At 44.0% G+C, this 19,522-nt stretch overlaps 1 protein-coding gene across 16 annotated transcripts in view; it reads left to right on the forward strand.

Moving 5' to 3' along the window:
* pikfyve (phosphoinositide kinase, FYVE finger containing) overlaps nucleotides 1-19,522 on the forward strand; it is a 33,809-nt gene that overhangs the window by 3,559 nt on the left and 10,728 nt on the right. For 2 of the 16 annotated variants that reach the window (XM_042080042.1, XM_042080087.1), the window contains exons 3-26: nucleotides 260-418; nucleotides 2,536-2,547; nucleotides 3,400-3,509; nucleotides 5,897-6,068; nucleotides 7,222-7,429; nucleotides 8,363-8,389; nucleotides 8,751-8,840; nucleotides 8,932-9,070; nucleotides 10,270-10,335; nucleotides 10,849-11,006; nucleotides 11,165-11,276; nucleotides 11,419-11,566; nucleotides 12,448-12,609; nucleotides 12,859-12,918; nucleotides 13,014-13,143; nucleotides 13,405-13,585; nucleotides 13,686-13,760; nucleotides 13,870-13,977; nucleotides 14,255-14,395; nucleotides 14,605-14,752; nucleotides 15,114-16,447; nucleotides 16,694-16,794; nucleotides 16,905-16,976; nucleotides 17,161-17,332. In XM_042080042.1, the coding sequence (XP_041935976.1) occupies nucleotides 260-418; nucleotides 2,536-2,547; nucleotides 3,400-3,509; nucleotides 5,897-6,068; nucleotides 7,222-7,429; nucleotides 8,363-8,389; nucleotides 8,751-8,840; nucleotides 8,932-9,070; nucleotides 10,270-10,335; nucleotides 10,849-11,006; nucleotides 11,165-11,276; nucleotides 11,419-11,566; nucleotides 12,448-12,609; nucleotides 12,859-12,918; nucleotides 13,014-13,143; nucleotides 13,405-13,585; nucleotides 13,686-13,760; nucleotides 13,870-13,977; nucleotides 14,255-14,395; nucleotides 14,605-14,752; nucleotides 15,114-16,447; nucleotides 16,694-16,794; nucleotides 16,905-16,976; nucleotides 17,161-17,332 (4,085 nt within the window). Of the gene's footprint in view, nucleotides 1-256; nucleotides 419-2,535; nucleotides 2,548-3,399; nucleotides 3,510-5,896; nucleotides 6,069-7,221; nucleotides 7,430-8,362; nucleotides 8,390-8,750; nucleotides 8,841-8,931; nucleotides 9,071-10,269; nucleotides 10,336-10,848; nucleotides 11,007-11,164; nucleotides 11,277-11,418; nucleotides 11,567-12,447; nucleotides 12,610-12,858; nucleotides 12,919-13,013; nucleotides 13,144-13,404; nucleotides 13,586-13,685; nucleotides 13,761-13,869; nucleotides 13,978-14,254; nucleotides 14,396-14,604; nucleotides 14,753-15,113; nucleotides 16,448-16,693; nucleotides 16,795-16,904; nucleotides 16,977-17,160; nucleotides 17,333-19,522 lie in introns of all 16 variants that reach the window. The other 14 variants (XM_042080061.1, XM_042080100.1, XM_042080111.1 and 11 more) reach the window with 11 other exon arrangements.

Below are 19,522 nucleotides of genomic sequence, written 5' to 3' on the forward strand. Positions count from 1 at the left end.
TGCCAAGCAGGCCAAACCCAACGTTTTAGACACCAGTAGCAGAATTCAAAGTGCTATTTAATATTTGACCACTACTGTTCGTATCATAAAAAAATGGCCTGATTCTGAGAGAAGCCCACAATTAGAAAATCTTTATCTTAGAAAATAAAATCACTCTTAAGGTGTAAATGTACCTGTTTTTGCTGGAGAACCTCCTTGTTGTGATGAGTGTAATGGGCATATCTTTGTTTGTTTGTTTGTTTGTGTTGGTGTTTAGAAGATGTGCGGCCCCCAGCTGTGGCAGAGAAGTCCGAATCAGCGTCACCTTCTCCGCAGGGAGAACGGCGGAAGTGGAGTAGTCCTACACACTCCCTCCACAGCACCGGCTCCCTCAGGAAGCCGCACCCTGAGCTCACACGACGCACCTCCAGCACCTCAGGTACAACACACGTACACGTACACACGTTTGCACACGCACACATGCCACAATCACTCACAGTATTTATGCAGAACAACATTCACTCACTCACACACATGTACAGACATATACATGATGAGGTGCTGTTGTATTGTATAGATTGATCACCAAGACATATTAAACACACACTTAAATAGGATAAATATTTGTGAAAATGTCCCCTCATTGCAGTGATGTGTCTCAGGTTCATTAATATCACAGAATGATGTTGTATTTGCAAATGAATCAATATTCCTTTGGTCAAGTTTTATCTAGCTTTGCAATGAAGGTGGTGAACCTGACAGTAAGATGGGATGATAAGTTTGTTTCTGCCTTTTAGCTGTAAGGTTTAAGAAAAAAGGCTCAGTGGCAAACTTTCAGGACCCCCATCCAGTTCGGATTTCTCCTCTCAAATAAAATACCTTGCTGCCACCTTGGTAGTTCACTGCACTTTCCTGCCATTGTCTTCACAACATCAATATAGATGCCCACATACAGTCTTGCCATAAGGCCTGTGTTAGTCACATATGAGTCAGTTGTTTTAAATCGTTCTTTGGCAGTCTATTACATATTTTCAATCAGGCAATCCTTATTGCTATCAGATGCCACATCCACCTGAAGAGCAGTTTCTTGCATGGGGTGACATGGCAGGCAGCCTTACACAAGGCTTTTTGAAATTTTGTGATTACAGAAACTAAGTGGCTTGTCTATGCAGTTGAGCTGGAAGCTGTTTTCCCATGTGTCGTTTTAGTTCAGTTACATGGTGTCAGGTACCTCACACTCCTAATGTTATTTGTACACATGGTACAATTGTGAGTTAGATATAGTTGGCTAAGCTATTTTGTAGTAGTCTGACTATCTGTCATATTCATGTGAAATTTCCATTTTTTTAAGGTTGAGGCCAAGGAAGCAGCTCTTTCTGTACATGGGGTTTGATAAGATTGTTAAATGCAGCCTGTCTTACAAATAACAAGTTGAAACCCAGTGTAGGCTTATTTGATTTCACTCAACACCTCAAAATGCTCTGCTGTTCCCCCGGCTGATAAGGGTTTGATATATGAAGAGGCTGACAAAAAACCTAAATGCAAACACTGTGTCTCAAATCGCGTACTTCTGCACTTACAATACCTAATTTGAGTGTGTGAGGGCGTTCACACTTCCAACGATACAAAGTACACTGCAAGTCCCCGGATGGTGCACTCATTATGGTCAAAAAGCTGAGCGTAGAACGCTGGACACTTTTCGCCCTCATCGGACGCCATCTTGGCTGAATAGAGGAAGGGGAGGGAGCTTTTTCAAACTTGTGGTAATCGCAGTTGAGAAAGCTGAAGCAGCAGTGGAAAACACACGTTACAGAAGTACAAGCAAGTTACTACCATGTCACTGTCGAATAGAGGACACCAATAAAGGTATATTTAAATGTTGCGATCGTCATTTCCGTTAAGTGCACAGAGTCAGTGTTTGATATGAGACAACACTATTCTGTTAAAATGTAACCACTCCGCCAGTAAGCGTATAGTGCACATAGGGTGCTGCACAAAAGTGTATTCACGGAAGTACACCAATTGAGACCCAGTGCAAGACTCATTACTGAGTGGGCAGAAACCAACACAGTAAGCCTTTGATCATCCAAAATCTTGTCAGAGGTACTCATCAGGAGGATGTTCCATGGTTCTCACAAGGACCAAGTTCCACTGGTCAGCTTAGAACAGCTCATTGCTGTTAAAGACGAGGCCCATTTAGGGGTTCTAGAGAGTTCCATGTCGTACTTCAGAGAGCAGGGCAGAGGAACATACAAAGAGTAATATGCAGCTGATCCCAAGGTCATGAGACATGGAGAACTACATGGACCTGTGGACTAGCCCCAGCCAGGATGAGCATTTGTGTCTGACTGTTACTCAAGCACTGTATGGGTAGAGTTCCTGGAAATCAAATGGTTAAGGTATTGGATCTGTTTTCTTAACAAGTTGTAGTGAGAACAATATGGCACAGGACCGTATTTCCCCTCTATGGAGCTCAAACAGAGCAGTCTGCACATCATATGTTCAAAGATGGTGCTCATTATCTTTTTGTTTTTGTTCTTTCTTTGTTTATGGCAGTGGATTGGGAAGGTGAGCTTCAATCATCTTACTCATGGGACTTTCTGTGTGTGATGGTTTGCAGTGGTGGCCTTTTTCAAGAAATGCTTTTAACAACTTAGTGTGTGTGTGTGTGTGTGTGTGCGCGCGCGCATCTTAAGTGTCATAACCCAAGTGACGAGTGCTGTGCTGGAAACTGTGTGTGTGTGTGTGTACACACAATCCTGTTCACATCTGTGTGCACGTCTCACATCCTTACCATTACATGGAATGCTACAAGACTGTTCACAGTTTCATTTTTATGTCTTTATTGTTTATTATTTTATTCTACATGTTGAGATGCTGAGATGCAAACACGGTATTGGGGCATGCTGTTATGACCCAAAAACCATAGAATCATCACATGCCAGTCAGCCTAATATTACTGTCATTCAGAATAACAATGCAATCTTCTGCTGCCTTGAGAAACTGGAGCCTGATTGTGGTACATTGACTGGTGACGGGCTCTGTAGTGCTTGTGAGGGTGGCTGGGTCCAGGCCATGTCACATGTGCTATCAACTGACCTGCATGGATCGCTGTGTCAGCCCTATGAGAAAGGCATGTTAACTGGAACGTTTGATGGTGGTTGTGACGGTCATTAGGTGCTCGCTTTGTGTGTGTGTGTGTGTGTGTGTGTGTGTGTGAGTGTGCTTGGCTTGGGTGCATGGTTTTCTCTCTCTGTATGTGTGCATTCCTTTCTTTCTTTTATTTACTATTTCTCTCTCTCTCTTTCTCTCTCTCTCTCTCTCCCCTTCTCGATGTCTGTCTGTCGGTCTCCTTTCTTTCTTTTATACTCTCTTTGTCTCCCTTCCTCTCTCTGTGTCTGTATCTGTGTGTGTATGTAGATGGGAGGCGTAAGTCCGAGACCCCTCTAGGTACCCATGACCCGCGCACAGCCGTACAGTTACGCACAGCCCTCAAGAGACTGAAGGAGATCATGGAGGGGAAAAGCCAGGTAAGCCCACTCTTCAATCCCCACTAATCCCATATGTCTCAACAACAACAACTCCTGAACTCAGCACCGCTCTCTTCTTTGCTATTCTAATCAGCAACATAGTCTCCTGCAAACCAATGGAATCTTATCCACTTAAACTTAACCATTCTTTGTTCGTACCAATGAATCAATACTATGCCAAGAACACTGGAGGATTTTGCCCACGGTGTCAGTGTAACAGATTTGTTGTCTTAATCATTGATTGTTTTTAGCAGTTTTAGCAGAAGTGAGGGATCTTTTGATCTGGGAGGCATGGATGCCCTGTATAAGAGCTATGTTAGTAGAAGTTGTTGAAATTGATGCTAATGTAATTAATAGGAAAGCGTTAGTTTACTAAAATTGCTAACAAAAAGTGAATCTTTCATATATTCTAAATTCATTAGATATTAAGTGAAATATTTCAAGCCATTTTTATTTTAATCTTGATGATAATGGTTTACAGCTCATGAAAACCAAAAATCAGTATTTCAGTCCTGCTGAGGTGTTGTGGAAACCCAGGTTGCTTTGATAGTGACCTTAACTCATTGAATGCCAAGCTGTTTTCGGGAGCTTTGTCCTAGAGTGCCAGCGATCTAGACCATTGTTGATGATTTTTGTACAGCCACAGCATATTCTGTGTTATAGCTATGAACACATACAATAGCTCGATTAAAAGGTGAGACTTGGTGCTCTCGGTGGGTGCAAACCGTGTATTTCTACACGCCTCTGTTCCTGAGAAATCCCAAGCTAAACAGTGGCTAGTTTTCATCAAAATCACTGTTTTTTTCTAGAAATGGAGATATAACGTCTTTCATGAAATATGAAGTGTTGCCTGTTACTTACTTGCAGGGTTCTCAAGTTTTGAAGTTTGCAAGGAGTGAGACTTTGTTTCTCATGGAGGAGGGGGTGTGGCATTGGCACAGTGCCACGCCCCCTCCCCCCTCATCGAAGTACATGAAAGTCCTGCGTCAGCTTGAACTACTCGTGGCGCCACGCCCCCTCCCGCCGATCAACACACCCACCCTCCCCATGTCCTATCGACCCAGCTTCATGAGAGAGCACAAATTCCATTATTTCAAACACACTGTTTTATTTATTCTAGAACCCTATAATAAATAATAATAAATAATAATAAAATAAATTATAATAATAATTTCACCCAAATGGGCCCTTTGAACAGCAGTGACTCATTCTGCTCTAAACAAACAGAAAACAACCAAATGAGAAAAAGCACATTTAGCCCCAAAATGGTCTCTTGAACAGGTTCTGTCCGTGTGTGTGTGTTTATGAGTGATGTTGTGTGTTGTAAGTGTTTGTGGCAGATTTTGATGCCTTGATGACTGATACTGGGGGCTTCCATTTAAAGCACTGTGGTCAGCCATTTTCACAGTCAGTACAATAATCAGTGCTTATACTTAAGCAATATATTAATTATATTATTAACATTTTTAAACAATATTGGGGTGTTTTCAGATTATTTAGTTTGTGGTAGAATTGTTGTATAAAAGCAATATAGCACTCGTGATCGTGGGGTTGGTCATGGATATTCCCACGGGTGTTGTTCGGCCGTAGCCACGAGGTTGTCTGTATTGTTGGGTCTGGTGTTTAATTTTCCTCTTGACAATAAACCAGATTCTCTTTGGGGTTCAGGTCAGACGAGTTGACTGGCCAATCAAACAAAGTAATACCATGGAAAGCAAACCAGTTATTAGCAGTTTTGACACTGTGGGAAGGTGCGGAGTCCTGCTGGAAAAGGAAATCAGCATCTCCATTAAGCTTGTCATCAGATGGATCTCCTGAAAATCTTCTGGTAGAAGGCTGCATTGACTATGAACTTGATAAAACACAGTGGACCAACACCAGCAGATGACATGGCACCCCAAATCATTACTGACTGTGGAAACATCAAACTGCACTGCAAGCAATTTGGATTCGGTGCCTCTTCACTCTTCCTACAGACTCTTGGGACCTTGATTGGACCCTGATATCCAAATAAAATGCAAATGTTGTTTTTATGTGAAAAGAGGAGTTTGGACCACTGAGCAACAGCCCAATTCTGTCGCTCTAACCTGGTCTCTGATTCAAGAGTGGCTTGACAGGGGTGGCTGTGCCACTTGTAGCCCATTTCCTGGACACGTCTGTGCATGGTGGCTCTTGATGCAGACTCCAGCCTCAGTCCACTCCTTGTGAAGATCCGCTTCCACTTTTTCATGAATTTTTTGATAGCCACCTGTACAGTATGTATGTTCTAGTACATTTGTAGGTGTGTTGTTTGCATGATCCCAGTGTCATCAAAGCACATGTGATTCCTGTTAAGTAGTTTATCTGAGAAGACGTGTGTGTGTGTGTGTGTGTTTTGCACGCCACAGGACAGTGACTTGAAGCAGTACTGGATGCCGGACAGCCAGTGTAAGGAGTGCTACGACTGCAACGAGAAGTTCACCACCTTCCGTCGTCGCCACCACTGCCGTCTGTGCGGACAGATCTTCTGTAGCCGCTGCTGCAACCAGGAAATCCCTGGCAAGTTCATGGGATACACGGGTGAGTGGTTGCATGCCGGTAGGGAGGAGCTGGGAGTGTGCGTGTGTGCGTGGGGGCCATGTACCTAGGTACGACCACCCCCACCACCACCACCCCCGCCTCATCTCCCACCAGTTTGACCCCTGGCCTTCATGACCTTCGACCCCTGTTATCTTGCTGATGCTGGAAGAAACTCCATCCCTCATTAAGGGGCACATGGCAGTATAAAGTGTATGATCTAAGTCAAGCTCAGAGTGAAACAGTTGGTCGGTAGAGCTCAGGAGACGGCTGCTACCCACCCACGGGTGCTGAAAGAGAGAAGTAAGAACGCCCTCAGCATGCTGTGCCATGTGTTTTGTGACTCGCGCTTGGGAAATCCTGAGGTGTGTGTGTGCGTGTGTGTGCGTTGCTTGTTTTGACCCCAGTGTTGCTTAACAAATGTGGTGTTGGTTTGGAGTGCTCTTTGGGTTGAAAGTGTGCTGTTTGATTGCCTCAGTTGACGGCACAGGCATGGACATTAGCGCCTCCTCCTTGACACTAAGGAACCTCAGTTCCTTGTACTAATCCATCTCAGCTTAGCAAACTTCTTAACTTACTTAGACTGAAATTCAGTCCGTCACTGTTGAAGGGTATGATTGCTGTATTACTGTTAAAATGCTAAATCAAATTTAAGAGCAGCTTCACTTGAAAATGCAACACTGTAGCCTACTTTAAAGTGCAACCAAATGTTTGTTTGAGTGCCTCTTTCAAAAAGAACAGCTTTACATTCAGTTCGCATAAGAGTCACACTGCATCTGACATAACATAGAATATTATATCTGCACACTATGGCTGGAATGTACGAAAGGCAAGGTAATGTGAAATAGGACCTGTGTGCCAAGTTTAGCATGTGTCTGGGGTTCTCTTCTTAAAAATACAGTAAAGTGTCCCAAGCTACTCATTAACCGGTAAGGCGTAAGTGACCTCACAAGATAATCACTCTCTCTCTGTGTGATTTGCTATTGCTGACAGTGTGCTGGACTTTGCTAGAAAGTGTTTTTCTGCTGGTCTGACTTCCTCTTTCTCTGGTGTCTGTGCCCCGGCTTTGTGTGTGTGTGTGTGTGTGTGTGTGTGTGTGCGCGTGTGCGCGTGTGTGCGTGTGCGCGTGTGTGCGTGTGTGTGTGCGTGTGTGTAGGTGACCTTCGCGCCTGTACATACTGCCGTAAGATCGCTCTGAGCTACGCACACTCGACCGACTCGGGCACCATTGGTGAGGACCTGAGCGCCCTGTCGGACTCGCCGGTGTCCGTGTGCGTGCTGGAGCCCAGCGAGCCGCGCACGCCTGTCGGGGGCCGCAAGGCCAGCCGCAACATCTTCCTGGAGGAGGACACCACCTGGCAGAGGTAACGCCAAAAGCTGAAGCATCCTGGACGAATAAAAGCAGTCAGTTGGTCACTCCAATGCCCTCCTCTTCTGCCCATTGGCAGATGATATTCTTTTGGCCCACTTCCCACAAGCCCTCTCTCACCAGCTTCCTGCCTGGTGACAACAGAGTCTGCTATACTTGCTCTCTACTCCCCTGACCTGTTGACATCCCTATCTAAGATTTCTCACATCTGCTTCTTAACTCTCTGGCTGAGTGTTGAATAGACAGTGTCCTCAATTAAGATGTTATTCATAGTTAACATTGGGGTTTTGTGCGTAGTTGCTTAGTCATAGAAAAGTGCCTGACTAGGCAAAGTGCCTGACTAACTTTAATATTTTGATAAATTGTACCGTTTTCCCTGGAAACGTACCCTCGGGGCCATCATTGTGTCATGTTCGGTGGGTTTGTTCTCTCTGTTGTTAGTTAAGTTTAAGATGCTACATGCATTAATCTTCATTTTGTGGATGAACCCCCCCCCCCCCAGGGCTGAATGACTAATCTAGGGTGATAAGCTTGTTTCACTTATCTACAAGACCTTCATTTTAATCTCATTTAAGTTATTTCGTCAAAAATATGTTCTCAAGAAAATCTCATTGCTTTCATGTGATGAATTACGTAAAAACAATAATATACTTTTATTCGGGGATGCAGCCACTTCACTAGCATGATGGAGCTTAAAGACAGAACATCCTTGATTCTTGATTCTATTCTCCAGACTGATTGCATTTCATTTAATTTCATTTAAAGTGCATGGTTGTTTAAGATTAATCCTTCACCAAAATAGACATGTGATGTGACACATTACCTTCCACCAACCATTGCCTCTCAGCCTATCAAGGCCTCCTCCTGCTCTAAACTTGACCTGTCTCAAAGAACATCTTTTTTTCCCCTTCTCTCTCTCCTTGCGTAGAAAAACTCCCATTGGGATGAGAAAGAAGTGAGTTTGTGTGCCTTGATTCTGAAAACCTGTAGACATGTAGTTGAGAAAACCTTTGTGGTGGTTCTCATCATTGTGATCCCTTGCATGCATGTGGTAAATGTTGTTTAATTGTGTTAGATTGATGATATTTTATATAATTGCATGTGTGTGTGTACACAATTTCTCCTGCATAATTTTGTAAATAATCTGATATGCATGTACATGTGTGTATATATAGGGCTTAATTTCTCTTCCATACTTTTGTAAGTAATCTGATATGCATGTACATGTATATGTACGGCTTTATTTTTACTGTTTTACTTTTTTTGTGTGTGTGTGTGTGTGTGTGTGTGTGTGTGTGTGTGTGTGTGTGTGTTAGTTTGATCCATCAGGAAACCCAGGCTAGTGGACTGAACTCCAGGCTGACCGGAGTCCAAGAAGACGTGGGGAAGTCTCCCGCAAGGAAGAGGTTTTTATACCTATTTTCTATTGACATATCCAGCCGCGTGTATATCTATATACCGTGTGTTTACTGTGCTATGATTGTCTGCCGTGGCCAGGTCAGCCAGCGTGACCAACCTGTCTCTGGATCGCTCGGGCTCCTCCATGGTGCCCTCGTACGACAGCTCGGTCAGCCCCCAGACCAGTCGTGCCATGCCTAAGCCTGACCACAGCGAGGAGGAGAGAAAGATACTACTGGTACGGATGTCTCAATCTTCTCCTCTCTACTCTCTACTCTTTGTCTCACACTCTTCTCTGTCTTTCTCTCTCCATGTATTACTCTGTCTTCCATCCATTCTGTATCTATTTTCTGTCACTTTCCATGTGTCTCCTCCCTGTGTCTTGTCTCTCTCTCTCTTTCTTTCTTTTTTTTCTTTCTCTCTCTGTGCATCTCCATTTTCTCTCTTTCTCTTCTTCAATCTTCTCTGTGTATATTTCTTTGAATGAATCTCTTCTTTCTTTTTCTCTCACTCTCTTTCTGCTTATCATTGTCCACACTGCTATTGAAGACTACAAAGACCAGTATAAATGCAACAATATGAGCTTCCTCACAGACCAACGACCAAGAGAAGCCTCTCATGTTCATTAATGTGATGCCTAAAATTCAGTGGATTCTGATTAGCTGTTAGCATTTTTCTTATCATCCTTCACAAAATTGCTCTAGAAAAAAATCCCAGATAAATGATCAGATTGTGTGGTGTGGACGTTGTTGTTTATATTAGATAGAGCCATTCAAAACTGTATCCTATATAATTATAAAAGTATCCTTATATTTACTATGGGCATTGGGCTTATGACACACCTCCCTTTATCACCGTATACGGTTGTTAAGTTGTGATGCAATAATGTGCCGATAATTCTTTTACTGGGTTCAACTGAGCCCAGAACGGCTTGTTTTTTTTCCACAGACAGTAAAAGAAACATTTTGTTTCACTATTTAGAGTAGCCTACAAGAAAATGTCATTCTACTACCCCCTCCTTGCCTCGACCTAATAAAATCCTATTTTTTACGAAGGCCTGGACATTGCCCTTGATTATATCATCTGGCTACACAGCTACACTAATTACTCTGTTAGAGTCAAGCAATATTTTTACCCTTTATAAAAGGAAGGTGGTACTGACAAGGTTTACAGATTGTGAAAACAGGCTGGCTGCGCTAGTAAACTTTTTTTGGGTGCAGAAATGACATGTGACATCGGACTTAACAACCGAATTGGTCTCTGTGCATCTTTATGTTCCTCTGTATCACTGAGCCTTTATATGCAGTTTGTGTTTCTATGTGCATTTTCCAGAGATGTGCTCACTTGCACAAGAGCACTGAAAGCTGTCTAGAGTCTCTCAATAGCAGTAATGGATCGCTGACAGTTATGGGCTCCATGAATTCTGTTTCATCACAGAGTAGGGCAGGCGCTAATAAAAAGTGGTTTGACCAGAAATTGGAGTGGAAGAAAAGAATGATGAGGGTAAGATGGCATGATGGTTGCAACGTCGACATCCATTCGATGCTAGCCCTAACTGTGTGTGTTGGTTTGGGACACTTTCTGTAATCTGCAATTAAACATGCAAAGTTTGCACAAATCACGCAAACCCGGTCATAGAAGTAATTTTTGCACGTTTTGCTTCTAAATAATCTCTCATAGCATTAAAACAAGTCATACCGATCTGCCTGTCCTCGTACGTATATTGTAGAACATGTTTTAATGTATCAACTTTATTCTCAAACAGATCTGAAATTGTGTGTAGTCTGCTTGTATGTGTGTCTGCCTGCTGCATTCCCTTTGAGTGCCTCTGTCTGTCACTATACACACTAACACACATATGTATGCTCAATCAGGGTTTAATACATATCTGGGGGGAAAACATCTTTCAATGACTGTCTGTCTTTTTTATCTTGTAGTAGTTTCTGAAACATAATATTTGTAGTGTTGCCAGTCAGTGGCTTCGCTTGTAAAGGGAGCCTTTGTTTGATCACACAGGACTCGTCCCAACTCAAAGACCTCTGGAAGAAGATCTGCCACAACAGTACGGGCATGGAGTTTCAGGACCACCGTTACTGGCTGCGGACCTACCCCAACTGCATTGTGGGAAAGGAACTGGTCAACTGGCTCCTGCGGAATGGAACCGTTTCGACCAGGTGGGATACACATTGCTCAAGGACTTGATTTTGTCCATTTATGTCTGTTTTCGCAGCCAATAGTGAGGCAATATAATGCCAGTAGATTGAAATAGTGACTGAAAGTACAAGCTTTTGATTTCGAATAATATTCAGCCATTGTTCCACAACCTCTGTAGAGCCCAAGCCATTGCTATTGGACAGGCTTTAGTGGACGGGCGCTGGCTTGACTGTCTTACCCACCACGATCAGGTCTTCCGTGATGAGTATGCCCTTTACCGCCCCCTGCAGGTGAGCCAAAGTAGACCACAAATAATGTCTTCTAATCTACTCTGCCCTGAAACCTGTAGCTTGATATGAAACCTTTGTTTCTCTATTTTCTCAGTCAACTCATGGTGGTGATTTAGGTTGATGACGTTGTATTGTTTTCCAGAACACAGAGTTCTCAGAGACGCCGTCTCCAGACAGTGACAGCGTGAACTCTCTGGAGGGCCACTCCGAGCCCTCCTGGTTTAAGGACATCAAGTTCGACGACAGCGACACTGAGCAGCTGGTTGATGAGAACGACTATACAATGCCCAGTGAGTGTCTGTCAAGCTCTATCAAGTGTTACGGTTGTTCATCTTGGTTCGGTGCTATCTTTTAAAGTGAAAAACAAAATGTAATAATCTGCAAAAATCATATTTAGCTGCATATCATATTTAGACACAGACAACATGGTCAAATTTGTCATTTTCAACATTTGATATTTCATGGTTTCAAAAAAGGTTGGGACAGGGGCAACAAAATGCTGGAAAAGTTCTATAATGATAAAGAAAATAAAAGGATGAATATTTCACAATTAATTAGGGAAACTGGCAACAGGATTGGGTATGAAAAAGAGCATCCCAGAGCAGCAGAGTCTCTTAGAAGTAAATATGTAGGGGTATTCATCACTCTGTGTAAACCTGTGTGGACAAATTATGAAACAGTGTCATTTTAATGCTTCTTAATATGAAATTATTATGAAATTATTAAGTATTTGGGAGTTAATCGTCTACAGTATCATTAAAATATTCAGAGAATCCAGAGAAATATTTGCAAACAAGGGATAGAGCTGAAAAAGGGATACAGCTGTTTCTGTAAAGAAAATCATTGTATGGGCTCAGGAAAACTTCTGATAGCCATTGACTATGAGCACAGTTTGATACTCAATTCAGAAATGCTAGTGTAAACTTTACCATGTAACTGCCAAAATTGTATTTAGACATGATCCAGAAATACCACCGTCTTATCTGGGCCTCAGCTTGTTTAAAATGGACTGAGGTTTTTTATAGGCTTTGCAGTGTTGTGGTGAAGCCTCAAGTGTCACGATTACATGTGTCCCTTAACACTTAGAGAAATTACCCCACTCAAGAAAGAAGAGTGAGAACGTCACTACTTTTTGCATTCATTTTCCTCCGTTCTTCGGTCTTTCATCAAGGTTCCTCTAGCCCCAGTAAGAGAACGTCAGTGAGCAGTTTTCAGTCTGCGGTGGACAGTGACTCGGCAGCCTCCATCAACCTCAACATGGAGCAGGACAACGTCAACTTTCACATCAAGAAGCAGTCCAAGTACCCCCACGTGCCTCAGCCTGCCGAGAAAAGTGCGTGAGCCACAGCCTCGCGGTCTCTGAGCCCTGTCTAAAGGAGATCATTTTTGTAATGAAGCCTTGTGTAAACAATCTTAGCATTGTGAAATGCCATTACATTGCTTAACAATTACCATGCAATTTTGGTAAATAAGGGAGATGTATGGATGTTTATCTTAAGCATTCAATTATTATTTTCTTGGATGTTTATAGAGTACATTTGCAAGCCTGATTAGTGATTCTGTCATATTCATTCTCTCATAGCTGAGGTCCTAGTGTCTGAGGATGGTCAGAACATTTCCATCAGTGATGCCTTCATCAAAGGTAACTTTTTCATAAGCATTTTGGAACTTGAGTAACATGGCAACTAGAATGGAGGCCGGTGAGGTGACTTACCATTGGCCTCTCTCCTCTTGTAGAATCCCTGTTTAATCGTCGTGTGGAGGAGAAGGCCAAGGAGATGCTCTTCACTCCACTGGGATGGCACCACAGCTCCCTGGACCAGCTCAGAGAGGAGAATGGGGAGAAGAAGGCCATGGAGAGGCTGCTGTAAGTTAGATGGGATATTTGCAGTTGGTTGTGTGCAAAGTAATAAAAGAAAACAGATTTGTAGGCTGTTGTTGTACATGGTTGTTGATTTGATTCAGTTCTTAAAATTAGGTCTGCCTAGTCATTCGTGTGGATCATTTTTGGTGCCGTCATTGGCTATCTTAGAGCTAATAAGGAAATAAATGGAAGACTATCTCTTTAGATGTGTAAGAATAGCTTATATTATTTCGATGTAAATTTGCTTCCTGATTTTCTCTCCAGCTCTGCCAACCACAGCCACATGATGGCGCTGCTCCAGCAGCTGTTGTACAGCGAGTCCCTGTCGCTATCCTGGAGAGACATCATCGTGCCCGTGGTTCGGCAGGTGGTGCAGACGGTGCGGCCAGACGTGCGCAGCTGTGACGACGACATGGACATCCGTCAGCTGGTCCACATTAAGAAGGTAAGACTCCTGAGATCCCGCAAAAATCCCTCTGGTATTTTAATACCTGGATTTAGACTCTTTAGCACTAGTCTCATATTATGTTTGTCTCTTCCTTCAGGTTTCAGGAGGGAAGAAGTTTGATTCAACTGTGGTAAATGGTTTTGTGTGTACGAAGAATATTGCGCACAAAAAGGTATAGTGAAATTTCAAAGTACAGTAATGTTAATACAGCTCCTTTACATTCAACAGTTGAGTCATTTTAATGGTGCTGATCATGTATTTCTATGCATTTGTGTGTTCAGATGAACTCCTATATCAAAAACCCCAAGATCTTGCTGCTGAAATGTTCAATTGAATATCTGTACAGAGAAGAAACCAAATTTACTAGCATTGATCCAATAGTCTTACAGGCAAGTACAAAAAAATGTCTTCTCATAGATCATTTGGTAGACAATAGACATCAAGATGTAAACACAAGTTTCTTTCATTGTTGTTGTAATTGTTTATTTTACTGTTATGTCAATGTTTAATGCTTTGCATATAACTGAAATAGTGTAATATAAAACATAAGTAAGCAAAGGCCTTGTTATCTATGGGACCACTCAGACTTTCATCCATTTTTGATGCAAATTGGTCTCTCCAAATGCCTTAGAATCATGAACAGTATCTTTCCTATGTCTCCACCAGGAGCGTGAGTTCCTCAAGAACTATGTCCAGCGCATTGTGGACGTGCGGCCGAACCTGGTGCTGGTGGAAAAGACTGTGTCTCGCATCGCCCAGGATATGCTGCTGGAGCACGGGATCACTCTGGTCATCAACGTGAAACCTGTAAGTTCTTTCACCTCTCTGCGGCATGCTGTATCAAAAGTTACTTTTTAACAATCATTAGACTGTTGAATGTTTCTGTTGAAGTAATTAACAGATCAGGCCACTTGCTCAAGGGTTTATTAATGTCTTCAATGGATAGACACGTTTGTATTTCTCAGTAGCTAAGAAATCTCAGTAGCTAAGAAATGTATTATTCCTCAACTATACAGCAAGTGCTGGACCGAGTGAGCCGCATGACGCAAGGGGACCTGGTCATGTCCATGGACCAGCTGCTGACCAAGCCTCGGCTGGGCACTTGCCTAAAGTTTTACATGCACTCCTTCCAGCTGGCCAACAGTACGTCTGCTCCCCTCGCGGGTAACACAGGAATTGGGTTTGCCTGATTCTTTCTGTGTATATTGTATGTTTTCTTTTAAAAGATATCTATAGATAATACTCTACTATAGACTATACTATACTATACTATATCTCTGCATTCTTGTCTTTTTTTAAGGAAAGTATTGTACTTTTCTGTTTCTGTTTCTGATTCTCTGAAAAATATGTTTCTAGTTTGTCAAACTAGTTTGATACCATTGGCTCTAATTTTATACCACAAGGCACACTATATAGACTTTGTGCTTCACCTGATGGATTACATGTCAAATTCGAGGCCCATTCCAGTAATTTAGCACAGTGAAATTACTTAAATAACACGCCCTTCTCCCCCATCCTGTGACAGATGATCAGAAGACCCTGATGTTTTTCGAAGGCTGCCCCCCTCAACTGGGCTGCACTATTAAACTCCGAGGCGCCTCTGAGTACGAGCTGGCACGTGTGAAGGACATCATTCGCCTGATGATCTGTGTGGCCTACCACTCGCAGCTGGAGATCTCCTTCCTCATGGACGAGTTCGCCATGCCTCCCAGCCTCACCAAGAGCACCTCCTTCCCCTGTCTGCTGGAGAGCACCACAGGAGAGGAGGAGGAGGAGGAGGAGGAAGAGGAGGAGGAGGAGGGTCAGAAAGGGATGGTCCAAGGAAACGGATCTGTGGCTGACCAGAGTGACGTCTCCCAGGGCACAGACAGTGACGTGGTGCTTGATGAGTCCAGGAGCTCCCACTCCAGGGTACAGTCCGTGTCCGAGTCGTCGAGCAAGGACCAGGAGAGCCCCAGGGCCGATGTGAACGCCACCGTTGGCTCGGTAGCCGACTGCGAAGGCACCGACTCGGGCTGTAAGACGTCCACTCCGCTGTCCTTCACCTCCTCCAACCCTGCCTCCGTGCCGCCGCCCTACCTGATCTCCGACCTTGAGGAGCTGGCCGACGAGGAGGGGCTGCCGCAAGTGGCCCAAAATGACGCTGGTGGGACGAAGGAAGGCACCCTGGTTCACGCCGATGATAACGATAATGGCACCAGCACTGGCACAGGCGCCTCGGGCTTGGACACGCCACCGACGCGCCTTTTCCGTGACCCCCTGCAGGACGACACGGGGCTGTTTGTCACCGAGCACGTGGCCTCGTCCGACGACCGGCTCAAGTCGATATCGGCGTGCTTCCGGCAGGAGCTGAAGGACATCATCCTGTGCATCTCGCCATTTGTCACCTTCCGCGAGCCCTTTCTGCTCACGGCCCCCGGTCTGCGTTGTCCGAGCCGCGACTACTTCCCCGAGCATGTTTACCTCTCGCCGCTCCTCAACAAGGACTTCAAGGAGCTGGACGGGCGCCGCAAGAGGCAGCTGCTGAAGGACTCCGGCGTGGCGGCGTCGGCAGGATCCGGAACGCCGGGGGCGTCACTGACCAACGGCGTCGGGGGTGGGGGGCCGCGGCCCATCCAGGTGCTGCCCTCACACCCGCTGACCAGCGCGCGCATTGCCGAGCAGGTGAGCTGCAGCCAGGAGCTAGCGCGCATGCTGGCCGACTACCGGGCGCAGGGCGGACGCATCCGCCAGCGGGACGACCCCTTCTCCAACCCCCAGCAGCAGGCCAGGGAGAACCAGAGCGCCAGGGTGCCGGTCAAGGCCGACAGCGAGGAGGAGAAGTCGTCAGGGCAGACAGACATCACCTGGGCCACCAAGGTGAGACATTTTTCAACACGAGGGTCTTAAACTCACACAAACACAGTGGACTTAACAGTGTGTGTGTTAAAGTGTATTTTGCTTGTGTGTGTGTGTGTGTGTGTGGGGGGGGGGGGGGGGGGGGTCACTGCTAATCCAATCAATACACATTTACCTTATAATTTTAGCTTAACTGTCATGAACATGTCATGAACAAAAGTTATATTTCTGTCAGTTGCGCATACTCATATGCATGTGTTCGTGTAGCTGGACTGCCTGAACCCCATCAATCATCAGCGTTTGTGCGTGCTCTTCAGTAGCTCATCAGCGCAGTCGAACAATGCACCCAACCCCTGCGTCAGCCCCTGGTAAACCCCACTCCTATTTGGATCTGTATAGTATAGTGGTATGGTCGAGTAATGTCATAGGATGCCTAACTTTGCCTTGTTGAATTCACATTTCTGATTTATTCTCATAGGATTGTGACAATGGAATTCTATGGAAAGAATGACTTGACTCTTGGTATCTTTTTGGAGAGATACTGTTTTAGGTAAAAATTAACGTCCACAAGTTTTTGTGATGCTATAATGTTGCACTGTACATAAATGAACAACAAATTATTATTATCCATTCTGCTATTATCCTGGTTTCCTCTGACTGAGTATCTCTCTCTCGCTTTATCTCTCTCTGTCTCTGTCTCTGTGTGTCTCTCTCTCTCTCTCTGTGGGACACAGGCCTTCTTACCAGTGCCCTAGTATGTTCTGTGAAACTCCCATGGTACACCATATTCGGCGTTTTGTGCATGGCAACGGGTGTGTCCAGATCGTCCTCAAGGAGCTGGATTCACCTGTGCCAGGCTACCAGCACACCATCCTCAATTACTCCTGGTGCCGCATCTGCAAACAGGTAACAATTACTCCATAGAGATAGACTATGCATAGAGATTAATCTGGCTTTTTGAAGCATAGATTCTCATCTTAGGAGTTGCTTTCTCTCTCTCTCTCTCTCTCTCTCTCTCTCTCTCTGTGCGCATGGTTGGTGTGAGTGGGCGGAGTCAGTGGTGAGTGGATGGTGTTTCGGTCGCTGTACCGCGAACGAGTGTTCTGTTTAAATCTCTATTTCTCACTTTATTTCTTTTTCCTTTCTTTCTATCTATTACTTTCTGCTGGAGTACTAAAGATTTTTGCTTGGTTTAGTTTTCTGGCAATAAACAGGGGGTTTTCCCCTAAAGCGACTGCCTCCAGTCTTGTGCTGGAATCATGGCAGAGATTTTTGGTCAACTAACTCGGCGTCATGCTGTTAAAATAGCATCGGCAGCCAGTGTTGAGGATTGTAGTTTGGCTGCCGGAGAAATTGTTGGTCATGAGAATATCGTATCAGCATCTTGTATGAACAACGCGATTGTGCTTTTCTTAAAATCAATTGAGTTGCCAATCAGCTGACGGAGAATGGTGTGGTGATAGATGGCATTTTTACCTCTGTTGCCCCTCTTTCTACGCCTTCCAAGAAAGTCATTTTGTCTAATGTCCCCCCCATTCATTTCTGATGAGATTCTAGGACAAACACTGTCGCGCTATGGCAAAGTGGTCTCAACAATTAAAAAAATTCCGATTGCGAGTAAATCCCCATTGTTGAAACATATAATGTCCTTTAGGCGTTTCGTGTACATGATCCTTAAGAATAACAATGATGAATTGGACTTGACAATTAATGTGACTGTGGATAACTTTAATTATGCGATTTATGCAAGAACTAGCGTTATGAAATGTTTTGGTTGTGGACAATCGGGGCATCTCGTGCACGCGTGTCCTGATAAAAAGGATGACACGAATAATAGTGGAAACAGTGAAAATAGCAATGAATCTAGGGGTGATGTGGCAGAGGGAACGTCTAAAGAGACCAACAACGAGCCTAATGTTAACTTTGGTGCAACTAATGCTCTGCTAGTGGGCCGGAGAGCCAAACTCCTGATATAACGTTAAATTCAGTCCAAGTGCATGGGGAAAACCATGATGTTAGATCGGCTGATGGGGAGGATCTTTCCGCACTTTTGGGGGAGACTATCACTAATTCTCAGAACTGTCAGGGGAGCAATGATGATGCCATTAATGGGGAGGTTTCCGTCGCTATGGAAGACATGGAAACCTCCGTGTTGGAGGAGGACAATAACGTGTTTAAAGCACCGTCAAATAAAGGAAAAAGAAAGCGTGTTAAAAAGAATAAAGGGGGACGCGCTCATGTAGAATTGACTGATAATGAGAGTGAAAGTGATCTTTCTGACTGTAGTGTAACCTGCAGCTTGCGGCTATCGCACTCGCAATTATAGAGTGGAGGATATAAAGAAATTCCTTAAGGATACAAAACATTCTAGGAAGGTCCGGGTAGACGATTTTTTTCCTGACATTGAACAGTTTATGACCAAATCACGAGCATTTATGCGTGATGATGGCATCACTGATCAAGAGGGATTTCGTCTAAAAAAGATTCTCACAAAGCTCAATGTTCTACTGAATGCCAAAGATGACAAATGTTAAAAACCCTTTCCACTTTGTGTCCTAGGATGGCTGATTGCATAGGTCCATATTTATTTTTTCTTTATAATGATGGGTGAATTTCGTGTTGCTTCTTTAAATGTAAATGGCGCAAGAGAAAAAATGAAGAGGCTCTCTGTTTTTGACAGAATAAGTTTGATATTCTCTTTATGCAAGAAACGCACAGTGATGCGTCTAATGCAGCTGCTTGGGCTCAGAAGTTTGATGGTCTGTCCATACTTAGTCATGGTACTTCTACTAGTGGTGGGGTTGCAGTTCTGTTTTCTAAGTCCTTTATTCCCATCACTTTTGATGTTGAAGTTATAGAGGGAAGACTTTTAAAGGTCAGAGCCCAGTTTGCAAATCGTTTTTTTGTGTTTATTTGCATTTATGCTCCTACACTGGCAACAGACAGAATGCTGTTTTTAAATACTATTGGAAATGTTATAAAAAATTTGCTGTTCAGAGGATATTCTTATCCTTGGAGGAGATTTCAATTGTACTGCACAAAATATTGACAGAAATCATGTTGAGCCGCACATGCCCTCTCGTAGACGGCTTGTAG

Source organism: Alosa sapidissima, chromosome 2 (assembly GCF_018492685.1).
Source record: "Alosa sapidissima isolate fAloSap1 chromosome 2, fAloSap1.pri, whole genome shotgun sequence".
In the NCBI taxonomy this organism is placed as follows: Eukaryota; Metazoa; Chordata; class Actinopteri; order Clupeiformes; family Clupeidae; genus Alosa; species Alosa sapidissima.